The sequence below is a fragment of the Marmota flaviventris genome, chromosome 6 (genome assembly GCF_047511675.1).
Source record: "Marmota flaviventris isolate mMarFla1 chromosome 6, mMarFla1.hap1, whole genome shotgun sequence".
NCBI classification, from domain to species: domain Eukaryota; kingdom Metazoa; phylum Chordata; class Mammalia; order Rodentia; family Sciuridae; genus Marmota; species Marmota flaviventris.
Window position 1 is genome coordinate 92,843,888 of NC_092503.1, and position 21,326 is coordinate 92,865,213.

The following is a 21,326-nucleotide window of genomic DNA, read 5'->3' on the forward strand; positions in this document are numbered from 1 at the left end:
AAGCCAAAGTTAATCAAAAGGGAAAAAGAAGGAAATTTTATATGGCTCAAGGGAAACATATACCAACAAGACATAACAATTATAAATAAATATGCTCCCAAAATGAAGCGTCTATGTTCAAAAAACAAAATCTTCTCAAGTTAAAGAGCCAGATAGACAAGAACACAATAATTCTGGGTGACTTTAACACACCTCTTTCACCAATGGATAGATCTTTCAAACAAAAGCTGAACAAAGAAACTATAGAACTTAATAATGGAATCAATAACTTAGACTTAACTGACATATAGAATATTTCATCTTTCAAGAAGTGAATACACTTTCTTCTCAGCAGCACATAGATCCTTCTCCAAAATAGACCATATATTATGCTACAGAACAACTCTTAGCCTATATAAAAAAAAGTAGAGATACTACCCTGCATTTTATCAGATCGTAATGAAATGAAATTTGAAATCAATTATAAAATAAAAAAATAAAACATACTCCAATACCTGGAGAATGAATAATATGCTACTGACTGAAAAATGGGTTGCAAAAGACATCAAGGAGAAGATTAAAAAATTCTTAGTGGTAAATGAGAATACTGAAAACACATCTAAATATCTGGAACACTATGAAGACAGTACTAAGAGGGAAGTTCATTGCATGGAGTTCATTCCTTAAAAGAAGAAAAAGTCAACAAGTAAATGACCTAACATTATATCTCAAAGCCCTAGAAAAACAAGAACAATTCAACACTCAAAGCAGTAGAAGTCAGGAAATAATTAAAATCAGAGCTGAAATCAATGAAATTGAAACAAAAAAAAATTGAAAAATCTGGCAGAACAAAAAGTTAGTTCTTTGAAAAAATAAATAAAATTGAAAAATCCTTACTCATGCTAATGAAGAAAAGGAGAGAGAAAACTCAAATTACTAATATGCATGATGAAAAAGAAAATATCATAACAGACACTACAGAAGTAAAGAAAATAATAAGAAATTATTTTCAAAATTTGTACTCCAATAAAATAGAAAATTTTGAAAGCATTGACAAATTTCTAGAGTCATAGGATTTACCCAAATTGAATCAAGTTGATAAACACAATTTAAACAGATCAATTTCAAGCAATGAAACAGAAGATGCCATCAGAAAAGCTCAACCAAGAAAAGCCCACGACCGGATCGATACACAGCTGAGTTCAACAAGACCTTTAAAGAAGAACTAATAACAATAATCTTCAAATTATTGTGTGAAATATAAAAAGAGGGTTCACTTCAAAACTCAACCTATGAGGCCATTATCACCCCAATTCCAAAACCAGGCAAAGACACATTAAAGAAAGAAAACTCCAGACCAGTGTCCCTAATTAATGTAAATGCAAAGATTCTCAATAAAATTCTGAAAAATTGAATACAAAAACATATCAAAAAATAGTGCACCATGATCAAGTGAGGCTTATCTCATGGATGCAAGGATGTTTCTACATATGGAAATCAATAAATTTTTGTATTTAATCACATCAATAGACTTAAAAAATCATATGATCATCTTTATAGATGTAGAAAAAGCATTTGACAAAATACAGCAACTTTTCATGTTCAAAACACTAGAAAACTAGGAAAAAAAGGAACATGTCTCAACATCATAAAAGATATCTATGCTAAGCCCCAGGCCAACATCATGCTAAATGGAGAAAATTTGAAAGCATTTCCTCTAAAAACTGGAGCAATGTTAGGGTCTGTATACAAGTCAGGATGGTGCCTGGCATTTTGCCAGAGGGAGTGGTTTGTGAAGTAACGCCAGCGAGCCATTAAGTGTGGAGATTCTTTATTGGTTGACTGCTGTATCTAGTTTATGTTAATTAAGATAAGCTGTGTGGAATGTATATATACCCCTCCTGTCCTACAATAAACGGCTCCCACTCCTGCTGCATCAACCTTCACAAGTTGCTCGTCACCCCCCAGTTATTTTGCTGCAGCTGGACTGTGGCAGAGCAAGACAGGGATGCCCTCTTTCACCACTTCTATTTCACATAGTTCTTTAAATACTGGCCAGAGAAATTAGTCAGATGAAAGAAATCAAATGGATATGAATAGGAAAAGAAGAACTCAAATAAACACTATTTGCCAACGATATCATTCTATACCTAGAAGACCCAAAGAGTTCCACCAGAAAACTTCAAGAACTAATAAATGAATTAAGTAAAGTAGCAAGATATTAAATCAAAGCCCATAAATCAAAGGCATTTCTGTTTATCAGTGACAAATCATCAGAAAGGGAAATTAGAAAAACTACCCCATTTACAATAGCCTCAATAAAATAAAATGAAATACTTGGGAATCAACAAAAGAGATAAAAGGCTTCTACAACAAAAATTACAGAACACTAAAGAAAGAAATGAAAGAAGAACTTAGATGATAGGAAGATTTCCCTTGTTCTTGGATAGGCAGAATTAATATTGTCAAAATGGCCACACTACCAAAGGCACTATATAGATTAAATGCAATGCCAATCAAAACCCCAAGGACATTCTTCATAGAAATAGAAAAAGCAATCATGAAATTTATCTGAAAAAATAAGAGACAAAGAATAGCTAAACAATCTTTAACAAGAGTGAAGCAGGTATCATCACTATACCAGAACTTAATCTATACAACGGAGCAATAGAAACAAAAACAGCATGGTATTGTCACCAAAATTAGACTTGTAGATCAATAGTACAGAGTACAGGACACTGAGAGTAACACACATAATGACAGTTATCTTATATTAGACAAAGGTGCCAAAAACATACATTGGAGGAATTAGATATTCAACAAATGGTGCTGGGAAAACTGGAAATCCATATGCAACAAAATAAAATTAAACCCCTATCTCTCACCATGCACAAAATTCAACTCAGAGTAAATCAAGGACCTAGGAATTTAACCAGAGACACTGCACCTATTAGGAGAAAGAATAGGCGCCAATCTCTATTATGTTGTATTAGGCCCCAACATCATAATGAAACTCTTATAGTGCAAGAATTAAAATCAAGAATCAATTAATGGGATGGATTCAAACTAAAAATCTTCTTATCATCAAAAGAAATAATCATTGAGGTGAATAGAGAGCCTACATAATGGGAGCAAACTTTTACCATATGCACATCAGATAGAGCACTAGTCTTAGGATATATAAAGAACTCAAAAATCTTAACACCTAAAGAACAAATAACCCAATCAATAAATGGGCCAAGGAACTGAACAGAGAATTCTCAGAAAAAGATACACATTCAGTCAACAAACATATGAAAAAAAATGTTCAGCATCTCTAGAAATTAGAGAAATGCAAATCAAAACTACTCTAAAATTTTATCTCACTCCAGTCAGTACAGCAGCTATTAAGAATACCAACAATGGGTCTGGGAATGTGAGTCAAGCAGTACGCTTGCCTGGCATGTGCAGGGCGCTGGGTTCGATCCTCAGCACCATGAAAAAATAAAAATAAAGATGTTGTGTCCACCGAAAACTAAAAAAAAAAATAAATAAACATTTTTTTTTTTTGAAATGTGAACCAAACTCTTAAAAAAAAAAAGAATACCAACAACAATAAGTGCTGGCAAGGATGTGGGAAAAAAGGCACACTCATACACTGCTGGTGGGACTGCAAATTGGTGCAGCTAATATGGAAAGCAGTATGGAGATTCTTTGGAAAACTTGGGATAAAACCACCTTTAGAAGCGGCTATCCCACTCCATGGTCTATACAGAAAGGTCTTAAAAACAGTATACTACAAGGACACAGCCACATCCATGTTTATAGCAGCACAATTTGCAATAGCTAAACTGTAGAACCGACCTAGATGCCCTTCAGTAGATGAATAGATAAAGAAAATGTGGTATATATACACCATGGAATATTATTCAGCAATAAGAGTAAATAAAATCATGGCATTTGTAGGCAAATAAATGGAATTGAAGGAAAAAAATGCTAGGTGAACTTAGTCAATCCCAAAAAATCAAATGCCAAGTGTTTTCTCTGATATAAGAAATCTGATTCATAATGGCGTTGGGGGGCATGGAAGGATTAAAGCAACTCTAGATAGATGGGATGGGAGGGGAAAGGAGGGGCATGGGGATAGAAAAGACAGTGAAATGAGACAGACATCATTACCATAAGTACATGTATGAAGACACAAATGGCATGATTATATTTATATACAACCAGAAATATGAAAAATTGTCTTCTATATGTGTAATATGAAATGTAATGCATTCTGCTGTAATATATAACAAAGCAGATTTAAAACAAAATAAATAAAAATTAAAATATGAGAAAGACTTGAAATGGACGAAAGGGTCAAATTAGTGATAAGAGCAAGATTTATTGAAAATAAGAAACCCTATGACAAATATTGGTAAAAATATTAAAATTCCTAAGATTTTTCAGAAGGAGTCAACAAATATCAAAAAAACAAAACAAAAAAAAAAAAGAGACAGCAGATGATTTATAAAATGTCACATTTGTATCAAATTTCTTTAGTAACTGCATAAAGCAGTAAAGTAAATAAAATTACATCTTCATTTAATACTTTCAGAGCTCTAAATCCAAATTATGATAATTTAATTTTTTGCATTGCTGAAGTTGTATTCAAGAATTAAGTCAAGATAAATAAATTTCTGTAATACTAAGAATCAGAATGATTAAAATAAAATAATGGAATTATTGAAAATATAAATCAGAAAAATCAACACATGCACAAACAAAAAAAATCAAAATCATGTAGCTTTCAAAAGAAAGAAATGAACAAAAACAACAGTAATTAAAGTAGCACCTTCCTAATTGCACAAATCTGTGCTAGTAAAGAAATTATTTAATTCTTTCAAAACAAACAACAAAAAAACCCCTTCTCTCATTATGTTGGGTTTAAGAAATTCAGTGATACCCAATAAACCATGATTCCTTTCCAAAGGTTGTAAAGAGGTGGGGCAAATGACCCACTGATGTCAGTGTAACCTGGTCTCTATTTCTGAGGTTTTCCTTTTGAAAAACTTCTTTCATGCTATTTCTCCAATTTACCTGGAATTAGTTGTGATAAAACCCCTTCTTTAATTCATTAGGTGGGTATAGGCATTTTAAATCAATAATTTATCAATAAAATTATTTTAATTGTCAGAAAGATTATAACATTAGTTCCAGGGAATTGGACCACTGTTTTCTGAACTCTAATTTTCTTAATTACTACAATAATGGATTGTTACGTATGGATACAGAAATTGAAAGGACAGAACTTGTTGTACCTCAGGGGTAGAGCACTTGCCTCACATGCATGAGGCACTGGGTTCAATCCTCATCACCACATAAAAATAAGTAAATAAAATAAAGATATGTGTCCATCTACAACTAGTGTGTGTGTGTGTGTGTGTGTGTGTATATATATATACATGTGTGTAAATATATACACACATATGTATACATATATACATATATATGCACACATATATATACACATATGGATAAGTATACTTTTAAAAAAGAAATTGATAGGACAACAGGAACTATGCATATATTAATTGACTGATAGGAAAGCATTAATATGATTAGATAATTGTTATTTTTCTACTTCATTATTAGGCTAGTATTTCTTTACAGGAAGCATATTCAATTGAGTAAAATAGCATACTTCCACTGCAGAGGAAGAATATTATTTAATATAAAGTAAATAAAATACATATTTTTTTCATTTTAATTTCTATCATAGTAAAGATTAAAGCATAATATATATGGTGAATTGAAAATTGATTGACCGTTAGATTCCCACTTATATTAATCACAAAGAAGTTTTATTTCTGCTCCAAACTTGCAAAAGAGATAACATGTCATGGTAAAACTCCTTTGTTTTCTTCAAAATTGGAATTTCTTAATCTTTTTCACTGCTTATAAATTTTAAGTTTTTATATTTTTTATTTTCATTGAAATAAAATTAATAATTATGTAATATTTTAAAATGCTGTGAAGAATTTGAACTATTGATTCTGTTCAAATTGTTTAATTTTGCTCTGTATTTCTTGAGCTACTTGTTATTTTCAGGGTACTTAATCCTTCTTACTAAATAGGCTATGGTTTTAAGAGACATTGTATTTTGCTTCCCTGAAATACTGCATGATTTATAGTTGCTTTGTGTGTCTGTCCATAGAAAACATAACAAAACATAATGTAGTACTCTATTCAAATTCATCATTGGCTTGCAGGGAACATATTTCATACTATTTTAATAAGACTAAAATGGAAAGATGTATCACCTACATTTGTTTTTACCCTCTAGTAATTATTTTTATATTGAACATTTTTAATGTCCCATATTTTGATATGAAGTGGTTTATTTTCTCATAGTGACCCATACAAACACTAAAATGAATAAAAATAGAAACCATATATTCTAGGGCACAGCAATCCATAACCATGAATAGTCCAGTTTACCTTTATTCCTATCATTGTATTTCCTCACTGACCCCTCTTGTCCCATTAATTTAAAAAATGCCACAAATTTTGTGCATGACAGAACCTCAATTTTGGTAAAATGTTTTGTAGCAGTCATGTTGAATTAAAAAATGCACCTCAAAACTCAATGTGTTTCTTGCTCATAAAAAAAAAAAAAAAAACACTGCTATCTCTTTGAGATAGATTCTTTCAAAGACATGACTCAGGTATCCAGTGCTAGAATATTTTAAATGTACAAACTAGAACATGAGGCTTCCAGAGAGTCATCACATGAAAAAAGAGACTTGAAGGGATGTCTGTCAATACTTAAGAACTTTGACCTGGACACCTAACATTTCTAACATTTCATTGGTGAGAATAATGATATAAAGAGTGACTGAAAAGTTCAGAGGATGTATGGAATAATCAGTGTGCTTCACTCTTTCTGACACATGTTTTAAAAACCAATCAGGTCGTCACTATATATGTAGATACCAGTGCAGACTGCTGCTTCACTGTTTGGTGCAGCACCTCTGGTCATCATGGATCTATCCTATTGCCCCTTGATACTTTGCATCAATTTTGTAGTAATTCTATTTTTATTTTACACTCACAAAAAAACATGTCCACACCATCATGTCTGTATTGTGGTATTACCCAGAGGTTAATGAAAAGGAGTTAAATAAGGAAACATAAAGTTGGACTCTAGAAGAGCTGACTATATAGTCCACTTCCTGGACAACAGACTAACTCATCACAAATGATCACCTTGCCCTGAGGTCACATTAGTTTCAGGGAACCATTTATTTCCCCTCAACAAATGTGTCCAAATATATCTCGTCCATCAGAGTCCAGGCCTTAAGGTTCTGAGTCTCAGAGAAGAGCTTCTTTTCTTCTCTTTGAATCTTCACTTCTTTGTAGCAGTACTAATCTTCTGTGATGGATGACAGTTTCAATGTCCATTCTCCTATGAGCAATTCTCTTTTCTTCAAAATCTGCTTTTCCCCAAACTTCCATTAGGGCAATATTATCAAGTAACATAGAGTATATGTCTTGAATATTGCCATTTTTTTTCTGAAATAATAGCACACATGAAACTTTATAAGCACAATTGAATTTGAGTTTCAGAAATCACAATTTGATCTGGAGTCTCAAACTCCTAAACCACATGTACATAAAAATAACAACAATAGCAACACAGTCACACAAAATTTGTTATTCTTTATAATATTAATTGCCCATGTAACATAGCTTTTTAAATTTTTGTTTGTTGTGATATAACAGGACGTTATCTAAAACAGTGAATAAGTTTGTTTTTATAAATGTCTTTTTCATAAAACATTAGCATTGGGACCTAGTCTTTAGAGAAAAGCTCTTAAACATGAAACCAAGAGCACAATGGACCAAAGAATACATACATAAAATCTGAAGTAATCAAAATAAAATAAATTTAACTTAAACATTAAAAATATGAAAAGGCAAATCACAAACTTCCAAACCACCTATGTGATAAAACACCTATCTTTATGAAGAATTATATAAATTAATTAGTTAAAAAAATCCAGTGAGAAAATAGGCAAAAGACATAAAGAGACAATTTACTAATGAGGCTATTAGAATTACAAATAAGCACATGAAAAGATGTACTTTGTCAGGATGTGTTACTACTCATCTGTTAAAAGAGCTAAAATGAAAAAAAAATAATAATGATAACACCAAATGCTGGTGAGCCTAAGGAATAAATGGATATATCATACATTGCTACAGGAAATGTATAATGGTACAAACACTCTGCAAAACAATTTGACAATTTTTTAAAAACTAAACAAATATTTACCACATGAGTCAGTAATCTTACTTTCAGAAATGTTTTCCAGGGGAATAAAATTCTACTTCCACACTGAAATCTTATATTTATGGTAGCATTATTAGTTTCTTAGGCACTTTGGATTGCTATAACAAATTAATGCAAATTGAGCTGTTTAAGTAACATTTGTTTCTCATCCTTCTGGAAGCTTCAAAATCCAAAATCAAGGTGCTGATAAATATATGTTGTCTGCTGAGTCCCTATATGGTAGGCAGATGGATATCCATTTATTCTGTCCTCACAGGGTAGACCAGAGAAGGGGAGCATCCTGATTTCTTCTTGTAGGGGCATTAATCCTATACAAGACTGCTCCACTCTCATGATCTAATTACTCTCAACACTAACCCAAATACCATCCCATTGAAAATGAGTTGTCAAGCTAAGAATGAAGACAGCACAAACATTTAATCCATAGCAATCTGTAATAGCAAAAAAAAAAAAAAAAAAGTAAAAATTCAAATACACATTTTTTTTCTTTGATGCTCAGATTTAGAATATTTTTGTTGTTGTATTTTAATTTGTAAATATGTCTGGATTCTTCAAAGCTTTCTACTGTTTCTGTTTAATTTAACCCTAAGAGAGTTGAAGAGCATGTATGATAAGGTTTAAATTTCTTTAGATGTATTGAAACTCGTTTTCTAGCCATGCCTGTGTGTTGATATATTGTCTATCAATAGACCTGGGAAAGTTGGGGGCTGGCACTTGAAGCAGTGGGTGAGTAGTTGCCTCTTTAAGTTTTACAACCTAGGAATGTTATTTTTTTCCCAATTAGTTCTCAGCCTAAGATCATCTGAAAAGAATTAATAAAAAAATTGAAGCCTAAGACTGGGGTCCTCACTGCAGTTTTTATAGGACCTGGATCAACAGGTATCTAATTGCAGAGTTGAAAAGCATGTTTGATGATGTTCCACAAATTGTCCTGAGGTACACCATAGTGACAATAAGAGCAGCTACCGTGGTGGCTGGTAAGCCTTGTGTATCTGTGAATAGCTAGGTTCCAAGAGCAAATTTCACTCTATTAAGCCTCTTAGTCTGAATAAGACTTTGGACAATTCATATATTTCAGAGAGAGCTGAATGTGGAACTATCTGACTCCCTGCTAAGGTGGCATAGTTGTTTCTAGGAATTAAAGAAAAGCATTTATAATTCAATTTTATAAACCTTGCCAGCCAATTCATGGCACTACCCAAGAACAGCTAGTATATAATTTTTAAAAATCTAATTTGATTATATCAAACTAATTCATTATCCTGTGAATAGGAACACCATGAAATATTTAGCTATGAAGGATTAAGTAACTGAGCTACTCCATGCAAGCCAAAAGATATCACTTAGATAATAATGTTAATTCATTTGGACTTTGAATGGTATGTTAAATTCTGAAGTATAAAATCACAAAGATGATATAAAATTTTAAGTGATACCACCACTGGAATTAGTATGTTAAAGTGACTCAACTTTTAATTTTAAGAAATTAGTGTATAAATATTTATTTTGGTCACACAAAAAGGGATTAAATGTATATTTATCAATGTGTTGATACATTAACAAGTTTCTTATTAACTAAACAGAGAATAGCTGTTAATTATATTAATTGTATTAAGTAACACAAATATTAAAATCATGGTAAATTTTTTAAAAGATACTACACTATAAGCATTTAATGTTTGCCATTTTCAAAGTAACTGCAACAATATTTCTTTGATAAATTTCTTAAAACAAACCTAGGATTTATTTTAAAAAATTATTATTCACTTTTATATTTTAATTTTCTTTTAACTAAAAAGTTAGCCTCAGCTTAAGTAGCTCAGCTAGCAATGACTGGCTTTTTAATGGCAAATTAATGAAACAAATTTGTGCACACCATCTAATACTATATAAACTCCAAGCTCTTTTCACCACACAAAATACCCACTAGATTAGTCCTATAAAAAAGGTAGAAGACTTAATTTTTAGTATTAGTTACTATTTCTACTCTACAATACAACATTTTGTTGTCCAATATTATATGTAAAGTATTAAGACACACACAAACACACACATATGTACACTCTCACACACATTGATTTGTCTTCTTTTACAAAGTTCATGAAATGTTTGTTTACTCTTTGGAGATATTTGTTGTAGCAATTTCCAAAGTAATCCTTAGGGTAAAATAATAAATAATGAAATGCCTTTTTTAGCATTTTGTTTTGGAACAACATCTTATATAACTATAATAAAACATCTGAACTATGAAATTGACATTTGTATAGTGTGCCTTGGGGTTCAATATCTCATATCAAAAGAAAAAAAAATTCTCTCTCATGCTACCCATTTACATTTTTATCTATCCTAACTTCCACTAACATCCCTAGCCAATGACAACTCTTAATTTTATCCTTTATTATAGTTTAGTTATGTGAATATATTATGCAATATCTCAATTTGTTGAAATCAACTTTTTTCTCTTAATACTATGTCTTCAATAGATGTCTAAGTTTGTGTGTGTGTGTGTGTGTGTGTGTGTGTGTGTGTGTAACTGATGTATGGTATTCTATGGTATCAAAGTACCATAGTTTAACTATTCACTTACAAGACATTTTATTTGCTCCAGTTTTACACGATTACAGATAACTGTATACTAAATGTTTATATGTTAAATATCTAAAGTCCTACAAGATGAGGGCCTCACTTAAAATAATATTTTATGTTTAGAGTTTTTGATAAATGCATAGATTGTAGTTTTTTCTGCCACAGAGGGAAAAATAGGTAAATATGTGAGATTGTGCTTTTGTTAATTGATTTCACTATAGTAGTCATTTTTCTATCTCTCTATATTAATTTCTATATCTATATGTGTATACAAAGATATATATATATGTGAAATCATGTTGTAGATCATGAATATACACAATGAAATTTATGTTAAAAATATTTGGAAATACAAAGAATCTATGCACCAGTCAAAACGGTTATGGGAAAAAAAGAGAAAAAGTGAGTTGATTGCTCCATTTCAAGACTTTATATCTATATTTATCTGAGCTCTGTGAAATTCCATATAGAAAGGTACAGAGATCAACGTGACAAACTTTACAGAGCAGAAATCAGCTCTATAATAAAGGCCTGTCAATTTTAAATAAAATAAGAAAGGGGTAGACTTAAAAACTTGTCTGGAACCATTGAATATTTGTATTTTAGAAAATATAATAACAAATTACTATCTCATACTTATTTAAATGGATCAGAGACCTAAGTATAACAGCTAAAATTATAAGACATCTAAAAAACCATGACAATATTTTTCTGACTATAAATTAAGCAAAGAGTTATCAGATATTACACTAAATCATGTAAAAGAAAATAGTACCAATTGGTCTTAAATAAAGAATACAATTGATACATTAGACTTAATCAAATCAAAATTTTTGTTATCCAAAAGTCACCAAATTGAAAATGAATAGGGAAACCAGGGAGACAGTATTTTCAGGTGACATATATCATAAATAACTAGCATCTGGAATATACAAAGAACCTATTCAAAACATGTATTCAATAATAAATAAAGCGCTCTCTCACCAATGGAAATGTGCTAAAATTGGCTTCTAGTAATATGCATTTATCATTAGATATATACATTTTATTAAATTAGCAAAATAATTTAAAAAACATAAAATAATCTATATATTTGCCAAAGTTATTGGGTTATAATTTTCAGTATGAAAATTCCTTGATACGGAAGTAATACTACAATAAGCCTGTTTAAGGAATCCATTCATAATTGCTGCAGCCTCTGATTCTGCTTGTGCCAGCCTGAGATCACCTGGAGGTCTCTTCTCTGGGCACAGCCTGGGTTACCTCTGACATGAATTCTGAATTCCAAGGCTGCCTCTATGGTTGCTGCTGAAGTCATCTGTCAATCAAATGCTGCCTGTACCTCTATCACCATTGGTGCCGCCTCTGATTCCACTGCTGCCAGCCTGAGATCACCTGGATGTCTTGTTTCTGGGTACTACTGCCACAGGAGACACCACTGCCCTGGATGCAACTGAAGCCAACACTGCAGCTGACCCTTGGAGATCACTTGGTGACACTGCCCCACAGCTGCCATGGCTACTACTGACACACTGTCTGCTGCCAACAACCACAGCTACTACCCCTGCTACCATGGCCTAGAGGACTTCTTTCAGGGAAGACTTCAGGTTTGGTTGCATGTGGCTGCACCCATTTTGGGACACCAGCCAGAAACTGGTTCCTGGGTGCCAGCAGGTTTACCACCATAAGAGCCTGTGTCTGGGGACTCTAGCTGAGACTTGCAGATCCAGTGTGGGGGTGCCTGCAGGTTTGGGGGAGCTGGTGGCCCTTGTCTTGCTGCTGCATCTCGGTTTGGTCATTTGCATGAGTGTATCCTGGTGGTCTCTCTGCAAGTAGGAGCAGCATTGAAATCTTGGAATTACAGTGTCACTGATCCTGAGGTGTCTGAAGCCTAAATTGGTGAGATAAGAGACTGGGTTTGAGAGGACAAATCTAGGTTTGGTGATCCCAAGAGATGTCAGAGAGAGGGCTGACAAACTGTTGAACATGACAGAATCAGTTTGACTTTCCTGAAAGATTTATTTTATTTTTCGATTCACTAATCTCTATCATATTTTCAAATATCATATTTCCAAAAAGACAGGATGTCTTTTATGCATCAATGTGTGGAGAACAATGATATATGAATGGTGTTTTGCATTTTTTTGTATTCTTATGTCTTCAATTTTTTTTTCTTTTTGTTCATATTCTTCCTCTCTTGTCTATTTTCTTTCCAACTTTTTTCCAACCAACAGTTAATCTCTGTAGGTTTCTCTTCTATTCTTCCTGTGAATTTTTACTCTAGCTTCTCTCTTAGTCCCTTGCAAATATTCCATACTACACTACTGCTGTTCTCTCATCTACCATTTGAAACTGTAAATTGTTTTAACAACTATTCTGTTGTACTGTAGATGGTTATTGAACCCATTATTTTGGTTTAATATGAGAAAGCAGTTAGACGCCTTAGTGGAAGCTATTAGGTTTAAGGCTATATATTGTGTACACTGAGTGCTGTTGATATTCATCTCATAAGTAAAGGTGAAGCACTGGAAACCTCAGAGACACTACAGTTCTACAAGGTAGAATTTATTCTACCTTATATCTATACATTTAGGTGGGAAAACACTCTAATAACATGAAAGAACAAGGGAATAAAGCACTCCAAATAAACCAAGATGCTTCAACTACAGAAGCTACTGATAACACAATAAAAGAAATGTTCAAGAAAGAGTTCAGATTGTATATAGTTAAATTGACATGTGAAGTAAAGTATAGTATAAGGAGTGAAATCAAAGAAAAAATACAGACCACTTCAATAAAAGTTAGAGATCATGAAAAATAAAAAAGGAGAGATCCTTAAAATGAAGGAATCAGTAAACTAAATTATAAATTCAATAGAAAACACCTCCAATAGACTATATTATTTGGAAGACAGAACCTCAAACAATGAAGACAAAATATGTAATCTTGAAAGTAGAGTTGAACCTGCAGAGACAATGTTAAGAAACCATGAACAGAATATCCAAGAATTATAGGATAACATGAAAAGACCAAATTTAAGAGTTATTGGAATAGATGAAGGAGCAGAGATATAAACCAAAGGAATGCACAATATTTTCAATGATATAACAGCAGAAAATTTCCCAAACCTAAAAAATGGAATGAAAATCAAATACAAGGGGCTTATAGGACCCCAAATATACAAAATTACAGAAGACCCACACCAAGACACATTATAATGAGAATGACTAACACAGAATAAAGATAAAATCTTAAAGGCTGTGAGAAAAAAAAAATCAAATTACCTATATGGGGAAACCAATTCAGATCTCAACTGATTTCTCAACCCAGACCCTCAAAGCTAGGAGGTCCTTGAATAATATATTTCAAGCTCTGAAGAAAAATGGATGCCAATCAAAAATTTTATATAAAGAAAAATTAAGTTTCAGATTTGCAGATTAAATTAACACAAGCCATGATAAACAAAGATTATAAGAATTCACAACTAGAAAGCCTACACTACAGATCATTCTCAAAAAAATATTCCGGGAGGATGAAGTGGAAAAAAAAAGTGAAAACCAGCAAAGGGAGGACCTACACTAAAGGGACTTTCAACTAAATGAGAAACTAAGACAAATCAAAAAGCAGAAATAAATCAAAATTACAGGGAATACAAATAATATCTCAATAATAACCTTGCATGTTAATAGCCTAAACTCATGAATCAAAAGACATATACTGGCAGATTGTATTAAAAAGCAAGAACCAACAATAACCTGTCTTCAAGAGACTCACCACATGGACAAAGACAACCACAGGCTGAAGGTGAAAGGATGGGAAAAAACTTATTACTCGTATGGATTGCGTAAACAAGCAGGGTTTCCATTCTCATTTCAGATACAGTAGACTTCAAACCAAAGTTAATTAGAGGAGACAAAGAAGGACATTTTATACTTCTTAAGGGAAGTATACATGAGTAAGACATAACACTTATAAATATTTATGCCCTAAAGAGTAGCATCTATATACATCAAACAAACACTTCTCAATTTTAGAAGTGAAATAGACCACAAAACAATAATACTGGGTGACTTTAACACACCTCTCTCACTAATGGACAGATCTTCCAAACAAAAACTAGAGAAGAAAATTATATAACTGAATAATACAATCAATAACTTAAACTTAACAGACATATATAGAATATTTCATCCATCAATGAGCAAATATTCTTTCTTCTCAGCAGCACATGGCTCCTTCTCTAAAATAGACCATCTCATATGCCCCAAATCAACCCTTAATAAATACGTAAAAAAAAAATACCCTGCATTCTGTCAAACAACAACTGATCAACAATTATACGAAAAAGTGTTTCAACATCTCTAGCAATTAGGTAAATGCAAATCAAAACTACTCTAAGATGTCCTGTCACTCCTATCAGAATGGCAATCATCAAGAATACAGGCAATAATAAATGTTGGTGAAGATGTGGTGAAAATGGTACACTCATACATTGCTGGTGGGACTGCAAATTGGGGCAACCACTATGGAAAGCAGTAGGGAGATTCCTCAGAAAATTGTGAATGGAACAACCATTTGACCCAGCTGTCCCACTCCTTGGTTTATACCCAAAGGACTTAAAATTCTCTTTTTCTCTCTCTGCTCCCAATCCCTCTGTGTGTATGTCTCTGTCTCTGTATGTGATTTTTCAAGGTCTATAGTGACTCAAGGCCTATAGTGACACAGCCACATCACAATTCATAATGGCTAGACTATGGAACCAACCTAGATGCCCCTCAATCACTGAATGGATAAAGAAAATGTAGTATATATACTCAATGGAATATTACTCAGCTTTAAAGAAGAGTGAAATTATGGCATTTGCCAGTAAATGGTTGGAGCTGGAGAATATCATGCTAAGCAAAATAGGCCAATCCCACAAAATGCAAATGTTATTTCACAATAAGGCAGGGGGCACTAGTAAAGAATAGCATTAGCTTAGATTAGGTAGAGGGAAGTGATCAGAGGGGAAGAGAGGGGATGTGGGGATGGGAAATATAGTAGAATGGAACAGACATTATTACTCTCTCTATATATGTGTCTACATGACCAATATGATTCTGCAACATGTACCCTCAGAAAAATGAGAAATTATATCACATCTATGTATGCTGTATCAAAGTACATAAATGGGGATGTGGTTGTGGCTCAGAGGTATAGCGCTCACCTAGCATGTGTGAGGCACTGGGTTTGATCCTCAGCATCACATAAAATAAAATGAAGACATTGTGTCCACCTATAACTAAAAAATAAATATTAAAATAGTGCATGAGGGCTGGGGATGTGGCTCAAGCAGTAACGGGCTCGCCTGGCATGCGCGGGGTGCTGGGTTCGATCCTCGGCACCACATAAAAATAAAATAAAGATGTTGTGTCCACCAAAAACTGAAAAATAAATATTAAAAAATTCTCTCTCTCTCTCTTTAAAATAATCGTATATGAATGCATTCTACTGTCATGTATAACTAATTAAATTTAAAAAAATCATTAAAAATTACAAAAATAAAAACACATACAATTCTGTACCAAAAAAGAATCCATGCATTTTAGACTGTTTTCTATAATGACTTTCACTTTCTTTTTCTATAATGACTTTCTCTTCATATTTTCTCTTTTTCTTTTTCCCTTTCTGCTCCCAATCCCTCTCTGTGTATGTCTCTGTTTCTATATGTGATTTTTCAAGGCCCATTCTGTGAGGAGCTCATGAAAACTCCTAATCCTTATTCTCATTGGGAAGAAAAAAATTGGCAAAAATGCTGCTCTGCTTACATCTGTGAATGCCCAAAAGAACTTCTCAGTCAAAACTGCGAAACTGATGTCAATGAATGTTCTGAAGCAGCACGTCAGATTGGCACTGACTGTGTCAATAAACCAAATGTAAGTCTGAATGTAGGGAATGAGAGAGCAGTTTAAATGAAATTCACTACTCAAATTACATATGAAAATTGCATATAAAATTTTCATTAAATTATAATTTTAAAACATAGGAAAGTCAGAAAATCTACTTGTTCACTTTCCTTTTTCCCATTTATATAGAAACCCCAATTTTAAAACACTGCTCAGTCTCATTTTGTGCTCTTCCACCTGTATTCTTCCTCAGAAACAATGTAATTTTACATACTTTCTAGTTTTCGTTATTTCTTTTAATTTTTTCTTCTCTTTTGATTACATGATATTTTCACACCTTATTAATTGAATATTTAAATTAAGTAGACAAATGGTTTGTTAACCATTCTCACAGACCACTCCGTTTTACTACTAATCATATTTGCCACTAACTCTTAAAAATCTCTTGGAGTTTATTTTTCGAATTTCACAACTCTTAATCACCAACAGTGTTTAAATGGAACTTTCTTCTTGGAACAATGCCCATTCTATTAACAATATTTTGGTCAAGCCATTACTGAGAAGTTTTAGTTTAATTATACAAAACATATAATATAAAGGCCTACTATAGTATCATTTTGTAATTCACCTATAATTTTTTGAAAAACAGCTAACCAGTTGTCATTAACCTATGTTAAAGGAAACATCAACATTAAGAGATTTTAGTGGAAAGAACACTAAGACATGCTTGTAACAATCAAGACCATTATACTTGTAAGGGGAAATTAGGTCCTCCACTCCACCTCCCCAAAACATGTCTATGTCCTAATCTCAGCAATATGTATCAACTCTATGTTACATAAGAAGGGGAAACTAAGGTAGCAAATAGAATCAAGACTGCTGATCAGCTGATTACATCACAGATTATCTAAACAGGACTGATGTAATTACCAGTCCTTTAAAGAGGAAGAGGGAGAAAAAGTATTACAGTCAGGGAGAGGTTTGAAGATGCTGCAATTCTGGTTTTGGAGTCGAAAGAAGGGATCATAAATGAAAACTGAGGTCAGCTTCTAGAAACCAGGAAAGTCAGGAAAATATTATCTCCTGAAAGTTCCAGAAGGAACAAACCTGGCATCTTGATTTTAGCACAGTGACATTCTGTTCAGATTTATGACCTCTGAAACTATAGGATAATAAATTTTATTTCTTTAAGCTCTAAGCTTGTAAAAAAGTTTTCGACACATAAAAATTTGTTATATGAATGAAAAATAGTGTAGTAAACTATGAAAATTTATTAGTAGGATCACTTGAAAAATTTTATTCTAAATTTGAGAATAAGAACAATTAAACACACTCTAACTTTACTAGTTATGAGTATCTTAAGAAGTGATCCTCAAAGGATGTTTGCTTAACTATTAATTCATAAAAGTACTTAAACTCTTACTTGTTTTTGTGTTATTCATTATTATGTTTGAAAGAACATGTTTTATTATAAATAATTTTGAAGACACTTTATCATTTCCACCATCACCATGCAATAACCTTAGGCAAACTCTGTATGTTTCATATTTAGGTGTTTTTCTTTATGGGAAGTGGTACCAGGGATTAAACTCGGGAACACTCAACCACCACATCCCTAGCTGTATTTTGTATTTTATTTAGAGACAGGGTCTCACTGAGTTGCTTAGTCCCTCACTTTTGCTGAGGCTGGCTTTGAACTCACAATCCTCCTGCCTCAGCCTCCCAAGCTGCTGAGATTACAGGCATGCGCCATTGCTCCCAGCTAGTTTTTTTTTTTTTTTTTATGAGTATTATTTAATTGGATTCCACAAAGAAGAAACACAATCATCTAATTCAAGTTCATAGGCATTTTATCTTAGAATTACTTAAATACTATTATAAGTTTGAAAATGATGATGATAAAGGAGAAAAAAGAGGGTAAGAAAAGAGGACAAGAGGAGGACAAAAAGTTATGAATAGTGCCTATAGACTACAGGGGCAATAACAGATAAGTTCATCAAATTTAGTTTTACTTTTGTCTTTACCTAACAACAAATGTATAGATTTATAACATTACGATCTTCTATTTTCTAAGTATAATCACATCAAATTTAAATGGCTTAAGACAATTATATCATTATTATCTCTATAGTTCTATGAATTAAAATGTCTCAGCTAAGAGGTTCTTTCTTGGTCCTAGTTTCTCATGAAGTTACAGTCAAAAAGTATCTGGGACTGCAGTTTATCTCGAAAGATTGCTTTTTCACCTGTTTGGTGGCTTATATTAGCTATCAGCTGGGTCTTTAGCTGGGGCTAACAGCCTTAATCCTGAGGAAGACTTCTTCATGTGACCTGGGGTTCCTTAGAGCATGATGATTGGATTCCAATGAACATTCCCAAATACATGGAACTGCAGGACCTTTATGTCTGGCCTTGCTTAGTCACATAACACCACTTTTCAATAGTCACAGCCTTGTGTTCAATGCAGAAGTGCATAGTCTCCAACAGCAGATTGTTGGTTTCACCTAGGAGAAAAAGTTTGTGATTGGGGATATATGTGACATGTTAGAAAATAGAACATTCCATGTTACTGCACACAAAACAACTTCCACATTTTTTAACAATTTCCTTCTCTTTCCAGGCAAGAAATCATTCATTATCTTTCAAATATCCAAAACCTTTGTAAAAATATTTTTAATCTTTAATTTAATTCCTAGGATTTTGTGTGCATCTCTTCATTAATACATTCAGGAAAGTTATGCAAGATAAATGAAACATCACATAATTCATTTTCCTGGAAGGGTAATGTTGCATGTATTAAATGTGAAGAAGACTACCAACACAGGTATAACTCCTTTTCTGCTTGTTTTAATACAATATTTAAGAATATTAAGTCATTTGGACAAAATAACAGAAGTTTCTGATTTTACTTTTGATTAATATCTTGTACTCATTTAATGTTAGAATAAAAATATTTGCATATTCTCTACTAATTTTGGTGTTAATTTTAAATAAGTTTTTATGGAATTCTCAAAAATGATTTGGGCAAGAAGTTATAATATAAATATTATATTTTATAATGGAAGTTTTAAGGTAAATGAAAATATTTGCAGAAGAAATGTGAATCCCTACCATATTATTTTCTATTTACACATATAGTGTTAAAATTTGAAAGGGTAACCATCTCTTCCTCTAATTCACAAACCTCAGCTAATTGTTGTTAGTTAGGGTCTAGTCAGACTTTTAGGTGGTAGTACTTACTTTTTTGCCAAAAATTACACATTTGTAAATGATATCCTGGCATATAATTTTAGTTCACTTGAAACAGCTTTATAGGTATTTTCTCACAGCATTAAAAATACAATTTGTACTGTTCACACTTGATTAAGTTTTATCTTGCTGCTTAAAGAAAGTTCTGTTGGACTTTATTAAAGAACAGTAAATAGCCTCACAATTTTAGAGTATTTATAAAATTAGAAAATTAAAATCTGGGGTATAATGTAGCCTTAAATACACCAAAAGAAGCATCATAGATATATATTGCATAGTACATTCATGAATTTTAAAGCAGCAGAAATTCAAAATTTCTAAAAAAAATTAATAAGTTGTTGAAAAGTGGCTTTTCAAAAAATGTGAAGAAAAGAAACTTCATCATTAGATCTTGGATGGTCTAATCCATTGAACAAATTTGTGCATGTATTGGTGTTTTATCAACATACCAATAAACGCAATTAGTATTATTTCAAAAATAGTGGCTTTTAATTTACTATTTTTGGTTCTTTGCCTAATAGTGCTGGCGTATTTGTGAATCTACTTAGGAAAATGATCAGCTTTAAAAAATATAGCCACCACTATGCTAATATAGGTAAATATACATTCATCTATAATTATTGGTTTTATTATTTTACAATAAAGGGTTTATTTTAAACCCTTATTAACATTATCCTGGCAGCTTAGAATGCAGTTTTGTTTTAAAATAAATAATCAAGAGATAAATTAGATAACAAGAAGCATGGTTGTCATCTCTCAGTTTATTGTTCTGTTAATTAATGGATTTAATTTTTAAATAATGTAATTTGATCTGAAATCTTTTGCTAATGAGTTTTAGTTAATATGGGTGTTATAGAAATTCAAATTTGATTTTACAAAACTGAAAGAAAAAATACCTCAAGTAAGTAGGTTAGGTTTGAAAACTTACTCATAAGGATCACATGAGTTACTCTCTGTATTCTGAAATTGTCCATACTATTAAAATAGACACTAGTATTGCTGTATGTATATATGTGGCTGTATAGCCAATGTGATTCTGCACTTGGAAAAATGAGAAATTATACCCCATTTGACTCAAATGTATGATATGTCAAGATCACTGTGTTGTAACAAGCAACTAATAATAATAAAAAAAGAATTTGAAGTATATATGGCCATGCCAACTCAATTTAAAACACTGTCCCTTCCTTCTTCTCTTGATTAAGAGAAGAAGCACAATATGGAAAGTAACAGAAAAGTAAGAACAAAATTGGTCCAACAAGGCAGAAGCAACATTCTATTTTGAATTATAAATGAAAAGTAAAGCC

At 32.3% G+C, this 21,326-nt stretch overlaps 1 protein-coding gene across 1 annotated transcript in view; it reads left to right on the plus strand.

Annotated features, from left to right (window-relative positions):
- Eys (eyes shut homolog) overlaps nucleotides 1-21,326 on the plus strand; it is a 1,581,889-nt gene that overhangs the window by 71,866 nt on the left and 1,488,697 nt on the right. The window contains 2 exon segments of the mRNA XM_071613805.1: nucleotides 16,607-16,800; nucleotides 19,467-19,594. Of these exon segments, the coding sequence (XP_071469906.1) occupies nucleotides 16,607-16,800; nucleotides 19,467-19,594 (322 nt within the window).